This window comes from Cricetulus griseus (assembly GCF_003668045.3).
Source record: "Cricetulus griseus strain 17A/GY chromosome 1 unlocalized genomic scaffold, alternate assembly CriGri-PICRH-1.0 chr1_0, whole genome shotgun sequence".
NCBI lineage: Eukaryota > Metazoa > Chordata > Mammalia > Rodentia > Cricetidae > Cricetulus > Cricetulus griseus.
In genome coordinates this window covers 48431286-48452629 of record NW_023276806.1, presented here as the reverse complement: position 1 = coordinate 48452629, position 21344 = coordinate 48431286, and the positions used below count along the sequence as shown (strand labels likewise).

Sequence of the window (21344 nt, the reverse complement as noted above, 5' to 3'; positions counted from 1 at the left end):
AATGCACGCCAGAAGATCATTGTCTTGTAAACTCATGTTACTAACGAGGAATGAGGGCCTAACCAATGTCCTTTGTACTTATGTGAATTTTCATGTGTTTTCTGCTTGTATAGTTTGTGTTTTTGACAAGTCAAACCACATGATTTTCTGGTTTTTCACAATAGTAAGTCTAATATAGTATTATTGTGTGTAATAAGAGACAAATAGCCCAAAGCATGCTAAAAGTAGTTTATTTCTTATCTCTCCCACTGGCTTTGCCTAAAAATATATTGAATATAGTTTTCTTAGAGAAACTAGAATTTTATGACTATTTTTCACCTTTTTTTACATAGGACATTTACATTATTTTTCAATAAGCAAGGCAATCCACTATATTCAAGGGTAAGTATAAAAAAGTCATTGTCAACCAGATCCTTAGAAAAATGACCTCAGTAAGAGGACTGAATTCTAATGTAGGGTTCATTTAAATTCCTAGTTCATAAACACTAGTCAAGGAATCTAAGGGTAAGTTGCTGGAGCACCTACAGGACATTCTGCCCTGAAACAAGCATGTCAGCCCCTGAGTACCTCAGCATTTACACCTAAAACCTGGTAACTACTACAGTGCTGGATAGTTTCCTCCTTTAGAAAAGGTTGAATTTTTCTGCAGTGTTCCAAAGGGAACTAGTCTTTAGCAGGAAATACCACAGCTTCTAGTGGTTTGCTAGTTACTTTCCTGAATGCTTAAATTCCAACAAAGCATTGTTTTGCAAAAGTTCCTTTAGTCCAAGCTCAGTGTCTCTGTTTGGATCTCTCTGCAAAAGAACTCTTTGTTCATCCATTCTTTTAGCTTGAGAGCGTAAAATAAGGCTAAAAAAGTCTTCATCAGGGACGGTTGGCCCCTTTGTGGTGGCAGGTGGTGGAGCACATCTTTGATCATCTAATCTGGACCCCTAAAGATGGAGAGAAATTGACACATAATGACCAGGAAGGACAGGGCCAAGCTGCAACGTCTGTCAGTCACAAGATAGAGCTATAAGCATTTCTTTTGGCCTGTTTCAACTCGATAGAATGAGAATGTAGTATTATGTAGAAATGGGTTGCATACATATACTACACTTGGTCACAAGTAATCTGACACTACAGTGCAAGGGCAACAGCCCAGTCTTTACAGGGGTTTGTATCTAACATTTCTAGAATGACCTAGGCCAAGGGTCAACAAACTATAGTCACTAGATTACATTTTTGAAATATACTCTTGTGCCTGCTTTGGAAGCTATTTGCATAAATGGTCTAAATGGCAATCCAGAAGGGTTTTATCTATCCAACTGTATACAAAACAGATGTCTCCCAGTCACTGACCATCCATTGCCCCTTCATCATCTTCTGTCTGTCTCTGGTACAATGTACACACTTGCCCTCTGTCTTCCCACTAAAATGCAGGACCCTGCAAAAGCAAGAGCATCCTTGCTATCCCAAATTGTACCTGTAACATGAGTAGTGTTCCATGGTGTTCTGAATGTAGACAGGTAAATAATAATGGCCTGATCACAATGAGCCTTTCAAGAATTTGAATTCTGCCAGAGCTGCCCTAGCCATTCTACAGATGGAATGTGTGTACACTTACTTGACACTTTACAAGGATGTCAAAGAAGTCTTCATCAGGCTCTTTCTTGTCATTTGTCATCAGGTGCTCAAGTACAGACTGATTGTTGTTTTTTGTCAGACGGAGCCCTGGCAAATTACTGAAACTGGCCCTTTGGTCATCCAGACGGCGGCTCTGTGAGCTGGCAAGAAGATCTAAAAACTCATCTGTGTTGGGGGATACCACAGGAACAGACGGTGCTATGGACAGTTGGGAAAGAAAGCAATCTGTTAAACACATGCTGAAACACCCGTGTGCATACCATTCTTCTCCACCTTGCTCTCCTGCAGGGCACTGCCACTGCTGTGGGCAGGCTGGGAAGGATGGGCGGGCTCCCTGGTGCATACAGACTGCTCCTCCTGTATCTAGTGCTCCCCCCAAATAACTGAGGTGTGGGGCTGGATTTCAGAAGATGGACAAATGGCGTTTTTTTTTTTTTTTTTTTTTTCCTTATATAATTTCATCTAATGTTTCTTGTTTTGTTTCCTTACATGCTCTGGATGGAAATCATTTGGTGACCTAAAGAGTTAAAAGACTGCCAGTCTTATTTATTTGGTTTTTCAAGATGGGGTTTCTCTGTGTATCCTTAGCTGTTTTGTAACTCACTCTGTAGACCAGGCTGGCCCTGAACTCAGAAAGCTGCCTGCCTTTGCTTCCTAAGTGCTGGGACCAAAGGTGTACACCACCACCACCTGGCTGAGACTGGCCAATCTTAATCTGTGGTACAAATCATCTTTTAGAAGGGACATATAACAATATAAGTAATGTATTTTAGACTTTTAAATTTTCAGATATGAAATATATGCTTTATTATTTGTACATAATATACAGATAACTACCTTGTATGCATGTATGTGTGGTGCTGCAGACAAAGAGCCTATTACTTGCTAGACAAATGCTCTGCCACTTAGCAGTAGCCTTTTTTCTTGAGTCAGGGTTTCACTATCTAATAGCACAGGCTGGCTTTGAATTCACTTTAATACTCCTGTCTCAGTGCCACATGCTAGGATTATGAGGTCTTTTACTCTGTTTCCTATAACGAGAAGTGTAAGAAACGACAGTTCCAAAGACAACTGTTAAAACCGGGGAAAAGCAGGCATGATGGTGCCTGTAATCCCTGCATTTGGGAGGGAAGCTAGAGGATCAGGAATTCAAAGCCAGCCTTGGCTATATAATGAGTGTGAGGCCAGCCTGGGCTATGCCTCAAATAAATAAAATGAACTAAAATTGAAGAAGCAGTGAAGGTGGCTTACCTTTCATCATCTTGGGGGTAGTAGAAGAAGCTGCTGTGGACGATGTGCGACAGTTTTCTTGTAAGTAGCACCTTTGGTCATCCATCCTGTTGCTTTGAAATCGCCTTAGTAAGTCAAAGAATCCTTCATCTCCAATAGTTTCTGCACTGGTTTTCTAAAACAGAAAATCTTGTATGTTTAGTTATTCCTCCTTTATCCTTAGGTCATCGTGAACATCATGATAAAATCAAATGCAAGATTAAAAACAAAAACTGGCCTTTATTTTCAAAAAAGAATTCAAGTGGCAATGCTGGTACTCAAACGCTCCCATACTGGCCCCAAAAGACTCACTTTTAATTATTTAACTTTTAATTCCTGTATTTCTTAGGCCAAAGTAGTATATCTGAAGCTTGGCCTGGACATTCATAACATTGAGGCAGGAGGATCACAAAGTTCAAGGCCAAGTCTGGCCAACTTGGTGAGTGACTCAAATAAAATTTTATAGAAGTTCTGGAGATGTGGCTGAAGCTCAGTGGTAGATTACACAGCGTGTTTGAGGCCCTGGATTTAATCTCCACTACAAGAAAAAAACACCTCAGTCTCCAGAGAAATGCTGCAGATACCACTATGCGAAGTCATGCCAAATTGGTGGTGGGGATAAATCTGAGAAAAGCAGAGGAAGAGGGGTGGAGCCCACCACATGGTACAGCATAGAGTGCCTGTGTGCATGTGGTCAGAAGAGAACGCCACTGTGCTGCTGATTAGCAATACAGAGGCACCTCAGGCTCAATGACTCCACAATTGAATTTCAGTAAACTAATTTTTGTAAACTAACTGGAAAAGCAACATAATATAACAATCTGAGAAGTCTTTTCCCATGTGGGGAACACCAGTACTAGGGATCAAATGCATAAATCCTCACGAAACTCCTCCCCCGATGGCCCTATTTATTAAGGAAGACCCTGAAAAAAACCCTCTATTAAATGTTTGAAGGAAGGAGGGGGCCTTTCATTGGAGTGCTCCAACCTGAATGGTGCTAATATAAGCAATTGATTCTCCGTAAGTATTACAATAAAGCTACACACACACAAAATGTCATAGGCCTAAGAAGGGTATTAGCTAAGTAAGTATATTAGCTAAAGTTTCATGTATTTGTATTAGCTCTTTTAAAAATGAACAAGCATTTTCAAGTTAGGGATGCTTTATATTGATAAATACAGTTCTAAGGGTTTGTTTATAGGACAGTGGATGGAAAGGGAGAAGGGGTTAAGAAAGTATCAGTCTTTGTAGGCAAAATACTGAGTTCTGAAATTCAGTGGCAGTACAGCCAGTGTTAAACAGTTCTATACAGATCCCTCAAGTGGCTTCAGGCAGCAGAATCAAAAGCAGGGGAGGTCAAGTCTATTGAGAAAGGAGAATTTACTACAAGTGGGACATACAGATGTGAAGAACAAAATGATCAGGTGTGGTTAACACAGGGAAGGGATCTAGCTTTCTAGGTGGAAACAGCGCCCATAAACGAGAGAGGGAAAGAAGAGCAGAGTCAAGAGTCAAACTGAATCTCATGTTTGGAATTGAAGTGCTTATTATAAACTACAGTCATACTTTATCACACAGACCTTGTTCTAGGTGTGGAAGGCCTGTAATTTACAATTCTGAACCTCAAAAATAGCATGGGGCCTGGGCATGGTGGACAACGCCTGTAACTCTAAGTCAGCCTGGTCTACACTGAGGAAAACCTTGTCTCAAGAAGCCCCAAACGGGAAAAAACACAGTAGGTTTCAAAAGTAGAGACATCAGCTCAATCCAGGGTGTCTGCTGAAGACACCCTGAAGCCCTAGTTCTGGTGCATCCCTGAACCATCTATACACAGCCCTAAATTCTTCCTTTGTTAGCCCAAACCAAAGAAAAGATACTGCAACGGTAGGTATACAGTCATTAGTGGAGCTTTAATAAAAAACCAGACTTTTTTAAAGACCTTCATGGACTGACAATGGGACTTGGGGAAGAATGTTGTGATCCTCTTTATCAGAATATAGAGTAGCCAGCTAGCTCAGAGAGTTCTTTGATACTGATCAATAAGCCCAAAGTGTCTTCATTTTAGAGTAAGTTAAATTCAATAAATTGGTTTCCTCTTAATAAGAAAGCAGTTATGGTTTCAGTAATAGAATGAAATAAAAGCTGATGCTACCAAATATTTAGAAATCCACAAAGATAAAAAAAATTCACTGGCCTCTGTTCCACTAGGTCTAATGCTGTAAAACTGACTAATTCATTAAAAAATAAAACCCTTGAATATCTGAATTAAATTTGTTTTGACTTCAAACATGAGTTTGTTACTGCTGTTTGCTAGTAAGACTAACAGTAGTAAACAGCCTGGCAACAGTGACTTAAATAGTAATAATTACTGTCCAAATCACTGGAACAATTAATGATCAGAGTAGGTCCTAGCTGAGAACAGGAAAGACTTGAAGATACACATTCTTTGACTAATGCACATATTACTTGTTTGTCGACAATTTGGTATGAATACAAGAAAACGAAAGTATTACAGTTGGGCGTTAAGGTCTAACACTCCTGATTTAGTACCTTTTGAGGATTTGGAGCATGGTGGTCGATGGAGTTGCTGGCATCGTGAAGAACTTTAGTGGTACTGCTGCTTTTGTACTTTTTCCCCTTCAGTCTGTTGACAAACAGCAGCTTTGCAGAGGGCTTGGCAATGAGAGGTTTTTGTTTAGCAAGGATTTCACTGTTCCAATTTGGTACCTATAAATTGTAAGTGGAAAGCAAGGCATGAAAGCCCCACCTTCACAGTTACTCACGATCAGCATGGGAGGATCACAGATCCTTGGGTGGCTTTTTTGTTGTTACATATGTTTTGTTTTTAGATGGAGGGTCTCATTATGTAGCCTTACTGGCACTCACTCTGGCTCTGTGGGCCTTTTGCCTCAGTCTCACAAATGTTTGATGAATCCATTCAACAAATTCAACAGTGCATATAAACACACATTGTGACTGCTTTTATGAACATAAGAGTAAGAAAATGAAGTTTACCCAAATCCTTTAAAAATACATTTTGAATGGTCAGAGAAAACAAAGTATTATTCTGGATGTAAATTACATAAAAATCTGTTACAACTTGTGAGTATATTATAATTTTTACTTAAAAATTAGTATCTAAAGTTTATATAAAACAAATATTTGTTGATAAAACTAGCGATTTCACTCATATGAAATAAATTCTCAGTAGATAAAATTTATACACATATCCCCCCAACCTTCTCTCTCATATGCACAATGGTAATTTTTTCTAAAAGAACTTATTTCTCTAGAAACTTTTTTGTTTGTTTGGTTTTTCGAGACAGGGTTTCTCTGTATTGTTTTGGAGCCTGTCCTGGAACTCGATCTGTAGACCAGGCTGGCCTCGAACTCACAGAGATCCGCCTGCCTCTGCCTCCCGAGTGTTGGGATTAAAGGCGTGTGCCACCAACGCCCAGTTTAGAAACACTTTTAAATTACATTTATTTACTGTATGTCATGACACACATATATAGATCAGTTCAACTTGTGGGAGTTTTAGAGGCTGGTTATGCAAACAGTATCAATATTTTATAAACCATATGCTAGTTATAACAATAGAACAGAAGAACGTTTAACGGTATGCAAAGATGAACCTTGGTTTTCACACTTTGCCTATGCTGGCCTTCAACTTCGCATGCTGCCTTAGCCTGCTCTGCACTAGGGTTACAGAAGCGTGCTCCCATGTCCAGCTGAAAGATGCTCGTGATGCATGATTGCTTATTAGAAAACAGCATTTATAATTGTCAAATGAATATTTGACAATTATTAACATTTGAATATATGTGTATGTATATATATCATATGTAAATATATATATATATATATGTATATATATATATATGCTCATTTATCTTTATTTTTATTTTATTATTTTTTTGGTTTTTTGAGATAGAGTTTTCTCTGTAGCTTTGGAGACTATTCGGGAACTTGCTCTGTAGATTAGGCTGACCTTGAACTTCAGAGATCAGCCTGCCTATGCCTCCCACTGAGATTAAAGGCATGTGCCACCACTGCGCAGCTATGCTTATTAATCTTTATTAAGCACATGACAGCATGCTGTACTCATTCCTTTTGCACTGGACTTTATTGGTTATATTTAAAAGCAAATTTTTAAGTGATATCTGCATAGCACAAGGCTTGACTTCTTTTTTTTATGTACAAGATATTTTATTTCTTTTTTTTTTAATTAGTTCAAATTAGGAACAAGCTTGCTTCATATGTCAATCCCTTCTCCCTCCCCTCCCCCCAACCTCCCCAGCCCCCACTCTATCCCTCCTCCCCTCCACTCCCCAGGGGAGGGTAGGGCCCTCCATAGGGGCTCCCCAAAGTCCACCACATCATCCTGGGCCGGGCCTAGGCCCTCCCCCTTGTGTCCAGGCTGAGAGAGCATCCCTTCACATGGGATGTAAGTCCCCTCTTACACCAGGGAAAAATACTAATCCACTACCAGGGGCCCCATAGAGTGCCGAGGCCTCCTCATTGACATCCACGTACAGGGGTCTGGATCAGTCCCATGCTGGCCTCCCAGACAGCAGAAGGCTTGACTTCTTTTACTTAAAAGTTACTGAAATATTACAGTTCATGGAAATTTAAAACATAAACCTGCCAACCTTTTCTGGTGTTAACTTCATAAGTTCCATATTTTCCATGCTGTGTCTTCGTCCCAGCTTGGAGCGTGCACCTTTGTAAAAAAACAAAAAACAAAAACAAATTAATTCAAATAAATCAGGGAGCCCTTTAGAACACAAACTTGGCAGTGTTACATGATTCCATTCTAATATCTCATTCACAAACATTTAAAAAGAGTAATTATTTTCCACACTACATAAAAACAGACAGTCCTTCTACATGCTTTCATGTCAGGAGCCATACTTGGTTGCAAACCAAAAACTGGTTACTAACATTATCCCTTGATTTAGAAAAAGCATTTTATAATAACTGGTTTATATTCTCTATGTAGCTTCAAAGAAACCCAAACACATTGTGGTCTAAGTAAGTAAAATCATGGGAAGGCTGTAGGCCTTCGGTTTTGATAGAATTAAAAATTCTAACCCCAGTTCTACACAGTTTTTCCAAAGTGTCCTATTTCCAGACAGGTTCACCACCATAAGTCAAACAAAAGCAAAGTTTCTCAAAAACATCTTTTGATCATATATATTGTTAAATATTAAGTACAGAGTTTCTATAAACAAACAATACTTTAAAAATTAGGTTATATATATATATTTTTTTTAAAGATTTTATTTATTTATTATGTATACAACATTCTGCTTCCATGTATATCTTCACACCAGAAGAGGGCACCAGATCTTATAATGGATTGTTGTGAGCCACCATGTGGTTGCTGGGAATTGAACTCAGGACCTCTGGAAGAGCAGTCAGTACTCTTAAACCTCTGAGCCATCTCTCCAGCCCAGGTTATATTTTTTTGTAATAATTTATTTTATGTGTATGGGTATCTTGTCTGCGCCACATGCATGTCTGGTGCCTGAGGCAGTAAGAAAGGGGTGTCTAGTGCCCCTGGAATTAGAGTTACAGATGACTGTGAGCCACTCTGTGAGTGCTGGAAACTGAGCCCAGGTTCTCTAGTAGAACAGCCAGTCCTCCTGACCACTGAGCAATCTCTCTAACCCCAAGCAGTATTTTTTAAAGACATGATATACATGGGCATGCCATTGCATGCCTGTTAGCCTCACTAGGAGGATCAAAATGCAAAGCCAGTCTGGAGAGTATAGTGAGCTTAGTTCAAGGCCAGCCTGGGCTACACAGCAAGACCTTGTTAAAAACAAGCAAAACAAAACCACTACCAAGAACAAAGGGGCATAATATAAAGCATAGCTGATTCCTAACATCCAGCTTTAAAGTATGAACAACATATAAAACCTGCCTGTGTAAGCCCCACTCTATACAGATTTGCTATCGCGTTCTTTCTAGGGATCCGTCTGAGACCTCACACATGCTATTTAAGCATCCCTGCAGCTGAGCCACACGCTTGCCACAGACCTTTTCTCTTAAGCATATCTGTCCCAGAACTAACACAGCTATCTCCTTTTGGTTTCTGTGCTATAAATCTTTTTTCAGTCTTACAACATCTTAATATTTTATGTATTTATCTAATAAGTAGATTGAATCTTATTTAATCTGATACTCTTTGTTTTTGTTTTTGTTTTTGGTTTTTCGAGACAGGGTTTCTCTGTGTAGCTTTGGAGCCTATCCTGTCACTAACTCTGAAGACCAGGCTGGCCTCGAACTCACAGAGATCCGCCTGCCTCTGCCTCCCCAAGTGCTGGGATTAAAAGTGTGCGCCACCAACGCCGGGCTCATCTGATACTCTTAAATGAAGTATTTGTATGTAAAAGAATTATAGATCCATTTGGATATTTGGGCTATTTTCATAGTTACTGTGTTTACCAGTAAATTACATTAACTGATTTTCTGATATTGGTTCTAGTTGAATCCTGGTTGTTTTACATTAGACTCTGTTATTAGCTTCTGTTTTCAAAACTATGTACATATTTAGCGAGAGCGGGGCAGTCTGAGAACTGAGCATGTTGTGTGTCCACAGTATTGATTAGTCCAGGTTCTGCTGTCACTCAAACAAAACTGTAGGCATCCAGCATGCCCCATTAAAAAGGTTTGCTCTAAAATACTTCCCTGGATTTGTTTTGTTCTGTTTTTAGGATTCTGAATTTATATTCACGAGTGAAATACTGCCGAGCAAGCAAAGGCAAACGGCATTGGAAACCCGATGAGTTGATTTGGTAAAACACAGGTTCCTAGTGACCTTGCCAAGTGGTGAGGTGCTGTGCTAGCAGTGGAAATCCAGTGAGTGGCTTCCCATGACAAGAGGAGGCAAAGGAGACTCTAGTATGCTCTGTGGCTCATGAGCACACATGGCAGTTTTATAGATGAGAATTCTTACAATATACCAATTCATAAGTTAAACCCTGGAAAACTTGAACCATTTATACAAAGTATAATTGCAATTCATTACACATCCCACACTTCAGAATCGTATGCTCTTTGAATATCCTAAGACTATCTGTACAGCTTTTGATTATTTTTTTAAGTTTTAATTTGTGTGTGGGTGTTTTGCCTACACATAAGCCTGTGCACCACTTTTGTACCTGGTGCTGAAGGCCAGAGGAGGGAACTAGAGTTACAATTAGGAACTGCCATGTCAGTGCTGGGACTTGAACTCAGGACTTCTGAGACAGTACCCAGTGCTTAAACCGCTGAGCCAGCTCTCTAGCCCTCGATTGTGAATTTAAGCTTAGAAACGAATATATTTTTAAAGCTTCATTTATTTATTTATTGTTGGGGGGGTGCGCATGTGCCCATAGTGCCAGCGTGGAGTTCAGAGGACAACTTTTGGAGTTGGTTCTCTCTTTCTACCATGTGGGTTTTGGGACTTGAACTCACGTTGTAAGGCTTGCTAGTGAGTACTTTACCCTTGAGCCATGTCTGTAACTCATGGAACCGAGTTTAAAAATGTATTTCAGAGTCACATATAGGTAGAAGATTTCCTAAGTTTTCTGATTAAAAAAAAAAGAGACATCCATCCCAAGCTATTTCATCAGAAGTGAAATAGGGGAGAAAAAAAGCTTACTAAAAATCACATATATTACACCACTTGAAATATAAAGGGATAGACCAAATGTTTTTGTTCTAGCATCTTCATATTTATAGATTTCTGAATTAACCCACAGATTAATTTAGCAGCATGTGAATTTTTTTTAACCAAAGAAAAGAATTATACCTTTATCATTCCTCTGTTCACAGTAAGAATTATGAAATGCTGTGTTCTGTGTTTATGGGTTAACTGAACTGTGTAAAACCACAAAAGGTGAGAGAAGTACACTTCTGTTGCACGCACGCACTCCGAGCACAGCAGACATGCCTCATTAGCCATTTAAAAGATCCTTTCTTTTCCTCAATGTAAAGTAAATCTTCAGCATAAAGAAGTAGATTTTAAAGCTGCTACTTACCATGTAAGCTGCCATCAAGTTCAATATTTTCAGACATCATGGAATTATTTGTGCTGTAGCTCAGGCCAAGGACCATCTGCAGGTCTGAGAGATTCAACCTCGCTGTCAGTTCCCCACTTTTGTCCCCAACCTATAACCATAAGCATTTCCATGTTACAGTGACGCTAGTAAATGGTGAACATTGTGTGTGTGTGTGTGTGTGTGTGTGTGTGTGTGTGTGTGTGTGTGTGTGAACAATTCCCAAGGCAGGGGCACTGGTGGCACGTGTCTTTAATCCTAGCACTTGGGAGGCAGAGACATACAGATCTCTTTGAGTTCAAGGCCAGCCTGATATACAGAAGGAATTCTAGGACAGACAGGGCTACATAGAGAAACCCTGTCATAAAACAAAACAAAACAGGAGAGAAAAAAAACAAAACAAAACAAAACAAAAAACCCAATTCCCAAGGTATCTATGACCATTCCCATTTTACATATGAAAGGTATCTAAGCTCAAATAGCCATCAGGTATAACAAAAGCCAGTCCTTGATTCTAAATATCAACGTTTTCTTTAAAAACCATGATATTCCTCTACATGGGACTGAGGGTAGGAAGATGGAGTGTTTTGGTAACATCCTATTCCCATATGCCCCAGCTCATTTTATTGTCTCCCCAGGTCAAGGCAATACACTCACCTATCTGCTTATACAGCTGTATAAATGTTCTGGAAAAACACCCTACCCCATCACGGATTTGCAATGACAACAGGACAGGTGGTGATTTCTTTTGCTTCATACCTCTCTTGAAATTTCCAAGTGCTTTTCAGCAAAATGCATTGCTTGGTCATGATTTCCCAGAGCTGTGTATGCATTTCCTAAACTCCAACATGCTCTTCCTTCGCCAATCCTAAAATATAATTCAAAATTAACACACAGTTATCTGAAATCAGGTGCAAAGAGTACAGAATAAACGTAGCCAAGCAATAATTAAAGGTTTAAAGCATGCTTTGTATTTACTTAGCCTTCAGCTAGAGCAATGAGGATTCTAGACAGAGAAACGGCACCAAATTCAAAGTCAAATAAAAAATACTAAAACTTGGAAACAGTCTTTAAAAATATGCAGTGGCCAGACTGTAATCCCAGCACTCGGGAGGCAGAGCCAAAAGCTGGAATTCAATAAGGTATCTGCGTTACTGAACTCAGCAACAGGGTAACTTACCTATCCTTGAGCTCTTGAGCAATTGCTAAGTGCTTCAGATGATAATCGATGGCCTTCTCGTAGTCCTGAAGCAAAGTGTATGTGTTCCCAAGACTGTAGCAAGACTGGGCTTCCACGGCTCTGTCTTTAAGCTGCCGAGCCAGCAGCAGTGTCTTCCTAAGAGAAACCAATAATTCACATGATGCTCATTTTAAATTTGGTTCTAAGAACCGAATGCTGACATTTTCCATCTCTGTTGCTTTGCGCCACCTTTTAAATAAGTCTGTTTGAGAGTTCAATATATTTTCCTATTACTTTAGGAAAAGCGAAAAGATGTTTTAAAGTGTGAAAAAAATGGATTCAGACTTTACGAGTCCTAATAGCTCAACAAAATACAGGAGTGCCGAAGCATGAGATCAAAATGCCTCTAGAGAATGGAAATATTTGAGATATTTAGAAGATCTCATCCCTTCGTGCTGGCAGTAACTTACACGTGTTCACGTAAGAGTTGTCTTGTGCACATACATGTGTGCCTGTGGGTCATGTGGAGGCCTAGAGTTGATTGATATCAGTCTGGTGTCTTCCAGCAAACCCCAGAGATCTTTGTCTCTGCATCTCTGCTCCAAGCACTTTGGGTTACACGTAACACCACTCTGCCTAACTTTTTAGGTGGGTGCAGGGGATCGAACTCAAGTCTTCATATTTGTATCTTTAATTCTACTACTATCTTTACCATCTGTCAACATTTATAATATTTAGGGAAAATCCTTAGATGTAGGTTTATAGTCACTGATTCATAAAAAATACCAAGCATTTCATTGGACATTACCCAAATTCTACCTAACACATGTAGTATTGTCAGCAAGAAGTTGGTGTGACCTGTTAGAACAAGGGTCTGGAACAGTACTGTCTGATTCAGATCCTACCATTGCTAGCTATGTGCTCTAGGGCAAGCTACTCAGGTCCCCTGTCAGTTTTCTCATAAATATAATGGAGGGAGAATACCTCACAAGGTTTCTGGGAAAGTTGAGAGGAATCGGTATGTATATAAACCCTATCAGTGCTTAAACCTACACATGCCTTTGGTTTAATAATCTAAATGATCCTTTTCCATAATTTCTGCCAAAAGCACAATTACTTCATACCACCCATAACTACTTAAAAATTTAAATAGGGTAATAAGACAGGTCTTTTCAAGAACACAAATTTGAAGTATGTACAAAATGATGATAACTCCAGAGCTGTCACGCTGAGACATTACATGCTTATTCTAACAGATTGACTGGTTCTCACTGGCATTTTTGAGACTTCAGGAACTGCCTTCAGACCCCACTGTACAGCTGTTCTGGTCCACCATTATTCTCTGTATAGCTGACTTATAAATGATCAGAAACCTTTCTAGAACTAAATTCAATTACTTAGTTCTGTTTGCCAAGCACTGCTTGTATCCTGAAAAGTTCGAGTCACACACTTTTACATGGGCCTGAAGACAATTCTGAGGGTGAGTTCCAAAAGCATCACTAAACTATGTTTTTGGAACTCAGGCTAAATTTCTGAGTTCTAACCTGCTTGCTTCGGGGAAGCAAGCCATCACAGTGAACTCATACTTCTTCAGTCAAAAAGCCATCAACCAATTTCTAACAGGACATTTCAATATTTAACACAGGCACATTTAATAATGAATACTTTTCTGTATTCTTGGCTTTAAATTATATGACACTTGACAGTTAAAATTGTTAAAATCAAAATGTAAATTATACTCCTCACATGACAAATCAGGAAGGAAATTTCATATCTAGCTAATTCAGTGTTTCTCAACCTGTGGGTCATGACTGTTTTCACAGGGTTGCATATCAGATATCCTACATATCAGATATTTATATTATGATTCATAAAAGTAGCAAAGTTACAGTTATGAAGTAGCAATAGGATAATTTTACAGTTGGGGTCACCACAACATGAGGAACTGTATGAAAGGGTTGAAGCATTAGGAAGGTTGAGAACCACTGAGCTAATCAATAGTCAACCAATCAATATTAACCGTGGGTAGAAGTTTAAAGAAAAACAGTGCCATTTAATGTTTCAGATGGACAGAGCAACTTCAGCTTTTTCTTTTCTCTGTTTTTTGAGACAGGTCTCACTGTCTCAGTGTACCTCACTGTGTACCTCAGACTGGCCTGAAACTCACTTTGGAGACCAGGCTGGCATCAAATTCAGAGAGATCCACCTACCTACACCTCTTGTGTTGGGGATTAAGTGCATGTGCCACGCACCCAGATTTTTCTTTGTGAAGTAATAAAAATAGAGCAAGTTTATTAAGAAACAGATACTCCTAAAGATGGGCTGGCTTAGTGACCTGGGGAAGGCAAACACCAAAAAGCCAGCACTGTTTTTGTTTTTGTTTTAATGACAAACTCTGAATTCTATATATAGGAATCTCTTAAGTGTTAGCAATAGTCAGTACCTGTGCTTTTGGTTCAGTCTAAATCTGTGTTCAAAGCCCACTGCTCAGAGAAAACCCTACAGTCTAGAAGGGACAGGGCAGACGACATGAAGTGGGTTAAGACTTTGCTACTACCATCTGTTGCCAACCTATCGATGGGCTCCAGGGGTCCTGACATAGAAGCTCAAGCTGGCAATGCTGCAGGTGGGTGAACAGAGCCTTAGCTTTGGTGGAGTCAATGCTGGGCAAGGAAAGAACTGCTGGCTAAGGGGTGGGGCAGGAGGGAAAAATTCAATGGTCATTAGTAGAGGCTAAGGCCTATTTTTTTTTTTTTAAACTTTAATACTCTTCAGATAAGACCTAGTTACCACTTTCTTTTGGCCTCTCTTACCACTAGGTGAGATAAAGCATATACCCACATACATCCTACATGCTAAATGGGTTTATAAAGGACTTTAGAAGTTTAGAACTTTGTATTTAAAGTTGTAAAAAATAAAAGTAATTAAAAAAAAACATAAAGGAAGCCATACTGCTGCTATCAAGTATTAGGAAAAGGCTACACTTGATGGTGCATGCCTGCAGTGACAGCACTCAGGAGACAGAGACAGGAGGACTGCAAATTCAAATACAGTGTTTTCTGAGCAGCTAAGTTCTCAACATTCCCTTTCACCCAGTTTGCTGGTGACGTCCCCAAACCCAGATGCTGATGCCTACCTCAGATAAGGAGCCTAGGCCCGGCTGCTGGCACACATCAATAGCCAGGCCTCACCCTCCAAGCCCACTGTGTTTTACAGGACACATAATTACTCATCTTACGCTTATCCACAAGAATGCCTGACTAACCGGTAGTATTCGGAGGCAGTTTCGAATTCCCCCAGGAATATGTATGCATTTCCAAGGTTGCTGTATGCTCTCCTTTCAGCCGCTTTATCTCCAAACTCTTTGGCAATAAGGAGACGCTGGAACAGAAAACCTTCATCAGAGAGGCAAGGGCACTGAAGACTCTCCAATCACTGTCCTCCACTCTGCTGAGAAAATGATCTGGCTCCGAGGCCTTCTGTTTACCTGTTCGTGAGCTATGACTGCATCTCTGAAGTTGCCAAGGAGGTAGTGTGTGTTGCCAAGATTCCCAAAGGCTCGTCCTTGGGCTGCTCGGTCACCTAGAGCAGTTACTAACGACAGGTTTTCCCTTAGTGATGACAAAAAATGGTGAAAAAGTAAGTTTAGGGAAAAGTTCTTAGTTGAGTTACAGACAACTTATTTTTTAATAGCTGGGGATTTAAACCCAAGGCCTCATGCATGCTTGGCAAGCGATGGCCACCAGGATAGACTCCTGGCCCCAGAGTTAATTCTATTTATCATTAAAAGCTTATAATGACAGTATCTTAAAGGTACGCTCTGAAGTAGGGCAGTAATGAAATGGCTGGAATCCTTTATTCACTGAAACAGTTGGCTGTAGGTTTTTATTCAGAATCAGCAAGAGGTGATCTTGGAGCCCTACAGCTAGGCAACTAACTGTATGGAATTCTACTGGCCAAACACTAAATTTACTCCAAATAAATCAATCCAAGCATTGATATTTCTTGCTTTCACCACTAAGGGGCACTGGTCTACAGTTTAAGTGAGACTGCAGTTTTCTAGCAGCACAGTAACATTTAAACAGCCGCTTCCAATGGTTAGCCTATCAGTTTTTGGTGTAGGTTTTTGGTTTTGTTTGAGATGGGACCACAATATGTCATCCTTTAACCCAGGATGTAGACCAGGCTACTTTCAAACTTCGCTACCGCAGCCAGCTAAAGATTAGCTCACAGTCTTTTTTGTTTTGTTGTTTTTCGAGACAGGGCTTCTCTGTGTAGCCCTGGCTGCCCTGGAACTCACTCAGTGGACCACACTGGCCTCTGCCTCCCTTGGGATTAAAGGTGTATACCACCACCGCCTGGCTATTTCTACATCTCTGACAAACTTGGAAACCTCCTACTGAGTGAAGACCACCCATGAGGCACTTGGGCGGGTGGCAGGACCACACCGTCTCTACTCACTCATAGAGATCCACAGCTGCTTGCAAGGCATTTCTTACTTCTTCTGGAAACTCTCCTACATCCTGGGGACCAGGGCAACCAAAACTCTTCCCTTTGGCGTGATACACATTTCCAAGATTGTAGAGTGCTCTTGCTTCTCCCACCTAGATGGAGATGACAACAAAGCTCACATTCTAAAATCAGAGATGGGGTGGGGATATTTACACTGCTTATCCCATGTACTTACTTAATGTGTTATTATCATGTGTGTGCATGTGTGTGGTGGTGCACATGCCACAGGGCACATGTGGAGATGAGTTTCTCCTTACACCCTTCTGCATGTTGCAGGGATTGAAGTCAGGTCACCAGGCTTGCACAGCAAGTGCCCTTACCCACTGAGCCATCTTGCCAGCCTCATATATTTATAATATCCTCAGTACTATTGTCAAGGAAAAGAAGTGTCCCCAATGCCCATTCACAGAAAGTCAAATACATGATTACACACAAAGAGGGACAGACCTTTTGCTATTTGCTTTTCCTATTTTTTTTAAAAATCTAGTTTTCTAAAACTTTTACTTTTGTCTATGAATATTTGACTTTATAGATAAACTATGGAAGTAGTATTAGAATACAAAACTATGTCGGTGAAACAACCATCATCTGTCCTACCATCTTTGTTACCTTGTCATTAAGTTCTCTGGAGATATCCAGGTGTCGCTGGCAACACACTATGGCTTCATCAAAATTCCCAAGCACTTTTAAGGTGTTTCCAAGATTGCCACTGGCTTTAGCCTCTCCCAGTTGATCTCCAATAGTCCTAGGAAATACATTTGAAAAGTGAATGATGTTAAAACTATTTTTAAAAATTAAGAGACAGCCTGGCGGTGGTGGCGCACTCCTTTAAAGCCAGCACTTGGGAGGCAGAGACAGGCAGATCTTTGTGAGCTGGAGACCAGCCTGGTCTATAAGAGCTAGTTCCAGGACAGCCTCCAAAGCCTGTCTCCAAAAAAATAAAATTCAGCCAGGTGGTGGTGGCACACACCTTTAATCCCAGCATTTAAGAAGCAGAGGCAGGTGGATCTCTAAGGCCAGCCTGGTTTATAGAGTGAGTTCCAGGACAGCCAGGGATATTACACAGAGAAACCCTGTCTCAAAAAACTAAAAACCAAACAAATTAACAAACAAAAAGCTAAAAGAAAATACAAAGAAGTCAAAGAACAGTTTTCCTAGAGGACAAGTGGCACAGTTAAGATAAAATTCATTACTCTTGAAACCTATTTTAAATAATTAAAAAAAGCATTTTTAAAAGCATTTCTATAGTTAATTTTCATCCATTTGATTAAGCTCTAGGGCTGTTTCATTACTGTTCAATTAAACTGTTTTGCCTAAAAATTAGTTTTCAAAAGTAAGTCATTAAATTAGAAGTCATTTAATATACTGTTGGTTTTTTTAAGTGAACAGAAGATTTTTTTTTTTTAATTTAGAGAGAGGGAGAATATAAAAAGCTGAAATTACCTTGCAAGAGTTAAATCGTGGTGGTGATATTCTAACGCTTTGGCATAGTCATGTAAGTAGAAGTAAGCATTGCCCAGCTGGCTGTAAATAGCACTGAGTGTTTTGAGGTCTTCAGTTCCAACTTGAACTGCAGCTTCAAAAAATGACACGCCAGCACGGCAGTCCCCTGATTTACACAGGCGTTCTCCTTCCAAGGCCAGCTCAAGGCAAGAAGCTTCCATTCTGCAAAATTATAGGACACACACTTATAACATTACAACTTTATCAGTGATTTTAACTCTCAATACTATAAACGTGGACTTTGTGGTTACTTTTGATCAAACCGATGCTCAGTTGAATTACATACAAATTACTGACAAAACAGTAAATGCTTAATTGAAGCAACAACTAATTTGCCTACTCAAATTTTTCTGAGCCTCAGAGGTAGCTTAGATTGGGTAGCTAAAATATCTTATGTGGGGTTCGTTATAAGTGCCCCCCCAAGTAACCTACTTTACTTGTGAGGCTATCTAAAGTAGAATTTCTATCCACCCATCCATCATTCCATTAACCTCTCTCAGTCTCTTTCATCGCCCCCCCCCCCACGACTCACTCCTTTTTCATTTCTAACCAGCAACAAGCAATTATAGTCTAAAAGAATAAAGGAACAAAATATCTTGATTCAACAGAGAACTAAAGATCAAGCAGCTTTTCTGGAAAGCAATTAATTTAGATGGAGATGGAGGGCTTAGTGGGTACAGCTGGGGGATGGAAGGCTTAGCTGGTACAGCTGTTAGGATGAAGCTTGAAGGGACTTGGCAGATTCCATGGCAGGTGAGGGTGACCCAGGTGGAGGAACCAACATGCCAGGCAGACAGTGCTTAGTGGAAGTTTCATTAGAAAGGGAAGGGGACAGAGAAAAGAGGTAAAGAGACACAGAGAGAGGACAGAAGAGAAGAGGGAGACAGGAAAAGTCCTGTCTGCCCCAGGGGAACAGCGGGGGTGGGGGTGGGGGTGGGGTAAAGTGCTCAGGAAAGAGAGCAGAAAGAAAGGGGAAAGAGGGTAGGGGTCTGTCTTTTAAAGGGGTCCTTTGCACCTGGGCTGACCAGGGTACTGCCTGAGTGCATTCTGCCAGGTGACAGGGGGCAGACCAGCATAATGCCTGAATCCTTAACAACAGCACCTGCCTTGCAAGCATAAGGACCTGATTTTATTCCTCAGACCCATGTAAAAATGCCATGTGTGGCACATGCTTGTCATCCCAGCATTGGAGAGGCAAGGGTCCACAGGTTGGCCGGCTGGCTGTAGTAGTGAGAAACTGTCACAGGAGATGTATGGTCTTCCTGAGAGTGACATGCCCTTAGAGCCATCATTCAAATAGGTTTGCAAGAGGAGAATATAACCCTGATGGAACGAGAAAAAGTATGACTAAGATGAGCCAATTGCAAAGCTGCAAAGCCAGTTCTTGAGGTAGGAAATTTATCCAGCAATCTGTAACAGGAATTTTCAATTTTACACTCAGCTATCTTTCTCGTTCACCATTCAAAAGACTCAGCCAATGTCTACTGCTTGTTCTATAACAGTAACTTTACCTCTCATGTATGAACTTATAAAACCAATCCAAGTCAATATAACCAGGGCTCTAACGTGTTTCAACTTTAGACATAGGAAGAACTAAGTATGCAGAAAGATTAAATCAGTCTAATCAGAAAAGTAACCAGCTATATTGTTTTACTTATTTTTTTTCCATTTCACACAGTTATACACCGCACTTCATACCCTTGCCCTCTCTTACCCCCTTCCTTATACTGACAAACCTTTCTGCTTCTCAACAAGGAGTCCTCTTAGCTTCCTGGGTGTAAGTGTAAGACTTAAAATGTGTGTGTGTGTATGTTGTGTATGTGTGTGTGTGTGTGTGTGTGTGTGTAGGGGGTGTTGATCCCCTACTGAATTTAGTTAGGGTTGCTTGAATGAGCATGAGTAAGGGGTCATCCATTTGAGCAGGGCAACTTACCAGTGGCTACAACACTGGGAATATGTCTCCGAGCAACTATTAACTGTCTACAGCTCTTCAGGAGAAGGTGGGGTCTCATGAGCCCCTCCCCCACCTGTGATGGAATGTTGATGAGCCCTGGTCTTGTGCAGGGATTTAGTCAGTTATTTTATTTGTAGACTCCCCCACCCCCATCTAATGTTTTCTTTCTTGAGTCAGCCTCACTATGTAGCCCATGCTGGCCTTGAACTGGGGATTCTCCTGCCTCAGTCTCCAGAGGGCTGGGGTTACAGCATGCACCACCAAAGCGGCTATTTACATTTCTTTATACACTATATACACTTCTTTATTGAAACTAATAAAACTTTTCTTGTCTTTCACAAGTGAAAACTTCCCTTTACATGAAAGATGCTAGATGAGGTATCTGAACTAGTTGTCTTTGTCTAAATATTGGAACCAATGAGCACCTAGGAATTATTGGGGGGTGGGCATTTGGAAAAGAAAAGTGTATGTGTATGCATGTACATGTGTATGTATGTATGTATGTGTATATAAAATATTCCTATTAAAATTTTAATCTAAACATTCTAATTGTGTAAAAAATATATATCAAGCATTATCCCTCTAGGAACAGAACTTCAGAGTATATTTCCACAATTCACAAGATGTCTACACAAGGAGATTTAGAGCAGCAAAATACTGGTATGACAAGCATGGCTGGAGAGATGGTTCAGTGGTTAAGAGCACTGGATGCAGCCTACAATCCACATTGCCAGAGAAGCTAGCAAATAAGGAGGACCCTAAGACAGACATACATGGTCCCCTGGAGAAGGGGAAAGGGTCAAGATCTCCTGAGAAAATTGGGAGCACAGGAATAGGGGGGAGGGAGTAGGAGAATGAGAAGGGAAGAAGAGGAGGGATGCAGAGGACATGAGGGAGCAGAAAGGTTGAGTCAGGGGAAAATAGAAGATAACAAGAATGGAGATACCATAATAGAGGGAGACATTTTAGGTTTACAGAGAAATCAGGCGCTAGGGAAATGGTTGGAGATCTACAAAGATGACACCAGCTAACAATCTAAGCAACAGAGGAGAGGCTACCTTAAATGCCATCCCCGGTTAATGAGATTGATGACTGACTTATATGCCACCAGATAGCCCTCATCCAGCAGCTGGAAGAAGTAGAAGCAGACACCCACAACTAATCACTGAACTGAACTGGAATCCAGATGCAGAGAAGGACGAGTGAAGAGCAAAGGGGTCCAGACCAGGCTGGTGAAACTCACAGAGACAGC

General features: G+C 40.4%; 1 protein-coding gene across 5 annotated transcripts in view; it reads right to left on the bottom strand.

Annotated features, from left to right (window-relative positions):
- Positions 1–213: 213 nt before the first annotated feature.
- The window catches only part of Gpsm2 (G protein signaling modulator 2), a 42479-nt gene continuing 21348 nt past the window's right edge, over positions 214–21344 (bottom strand). For 2 of the 5 annotated variants that reach the window (XM_027395525.2, XM_027395523.2), the window contains 13 exons: positions 18079–18300; positions 17245–17380; positions 16585–16727; positions 15611–15734; positions 15389–15504; positions 12124–12279; positions 11703–11811; positions 10926–11055; positions 7548–7618; positions 5446–5622; positions 2878–3031; positions 1607–1824; positions 708–932 (listed from right to left, as the gene is read on the bottom strand). In XM_027395525.2, coding sequence (XP_027251326.1) covers positions 708–932; positions 1607–1824; positions 2878–3031; positions 5446–5622; positions 7548–7618; positions 10926–11055; positions 11703–11811; positions 12124–12279; positions 15389–15504; positions 15611–15734; positions 16585–16727; positions 17245–17380; positions 18079–18299 — 1980 coding nt within the window. In that variant the 5' untranslated portion in view covers position 18300. Of the gene's footprint in view, positions 933–1606; positions 1825–2877; positions 3032–5445; positions 5623–7547; positions 7619–10925; positions 11056–11702; positions 11812–12123; positions 12280–15388; positions 15505–15610; positions 15735–16584; positions 16728–17244; positions 17381–18078; positions 18301–19244; positions 19462–21344 lie in introns of those variants that run through there. The other 3 variants (XM_027395522.2, XM_027395524.2, XM_027395520.1) reach the window with 3 other exon arrangements.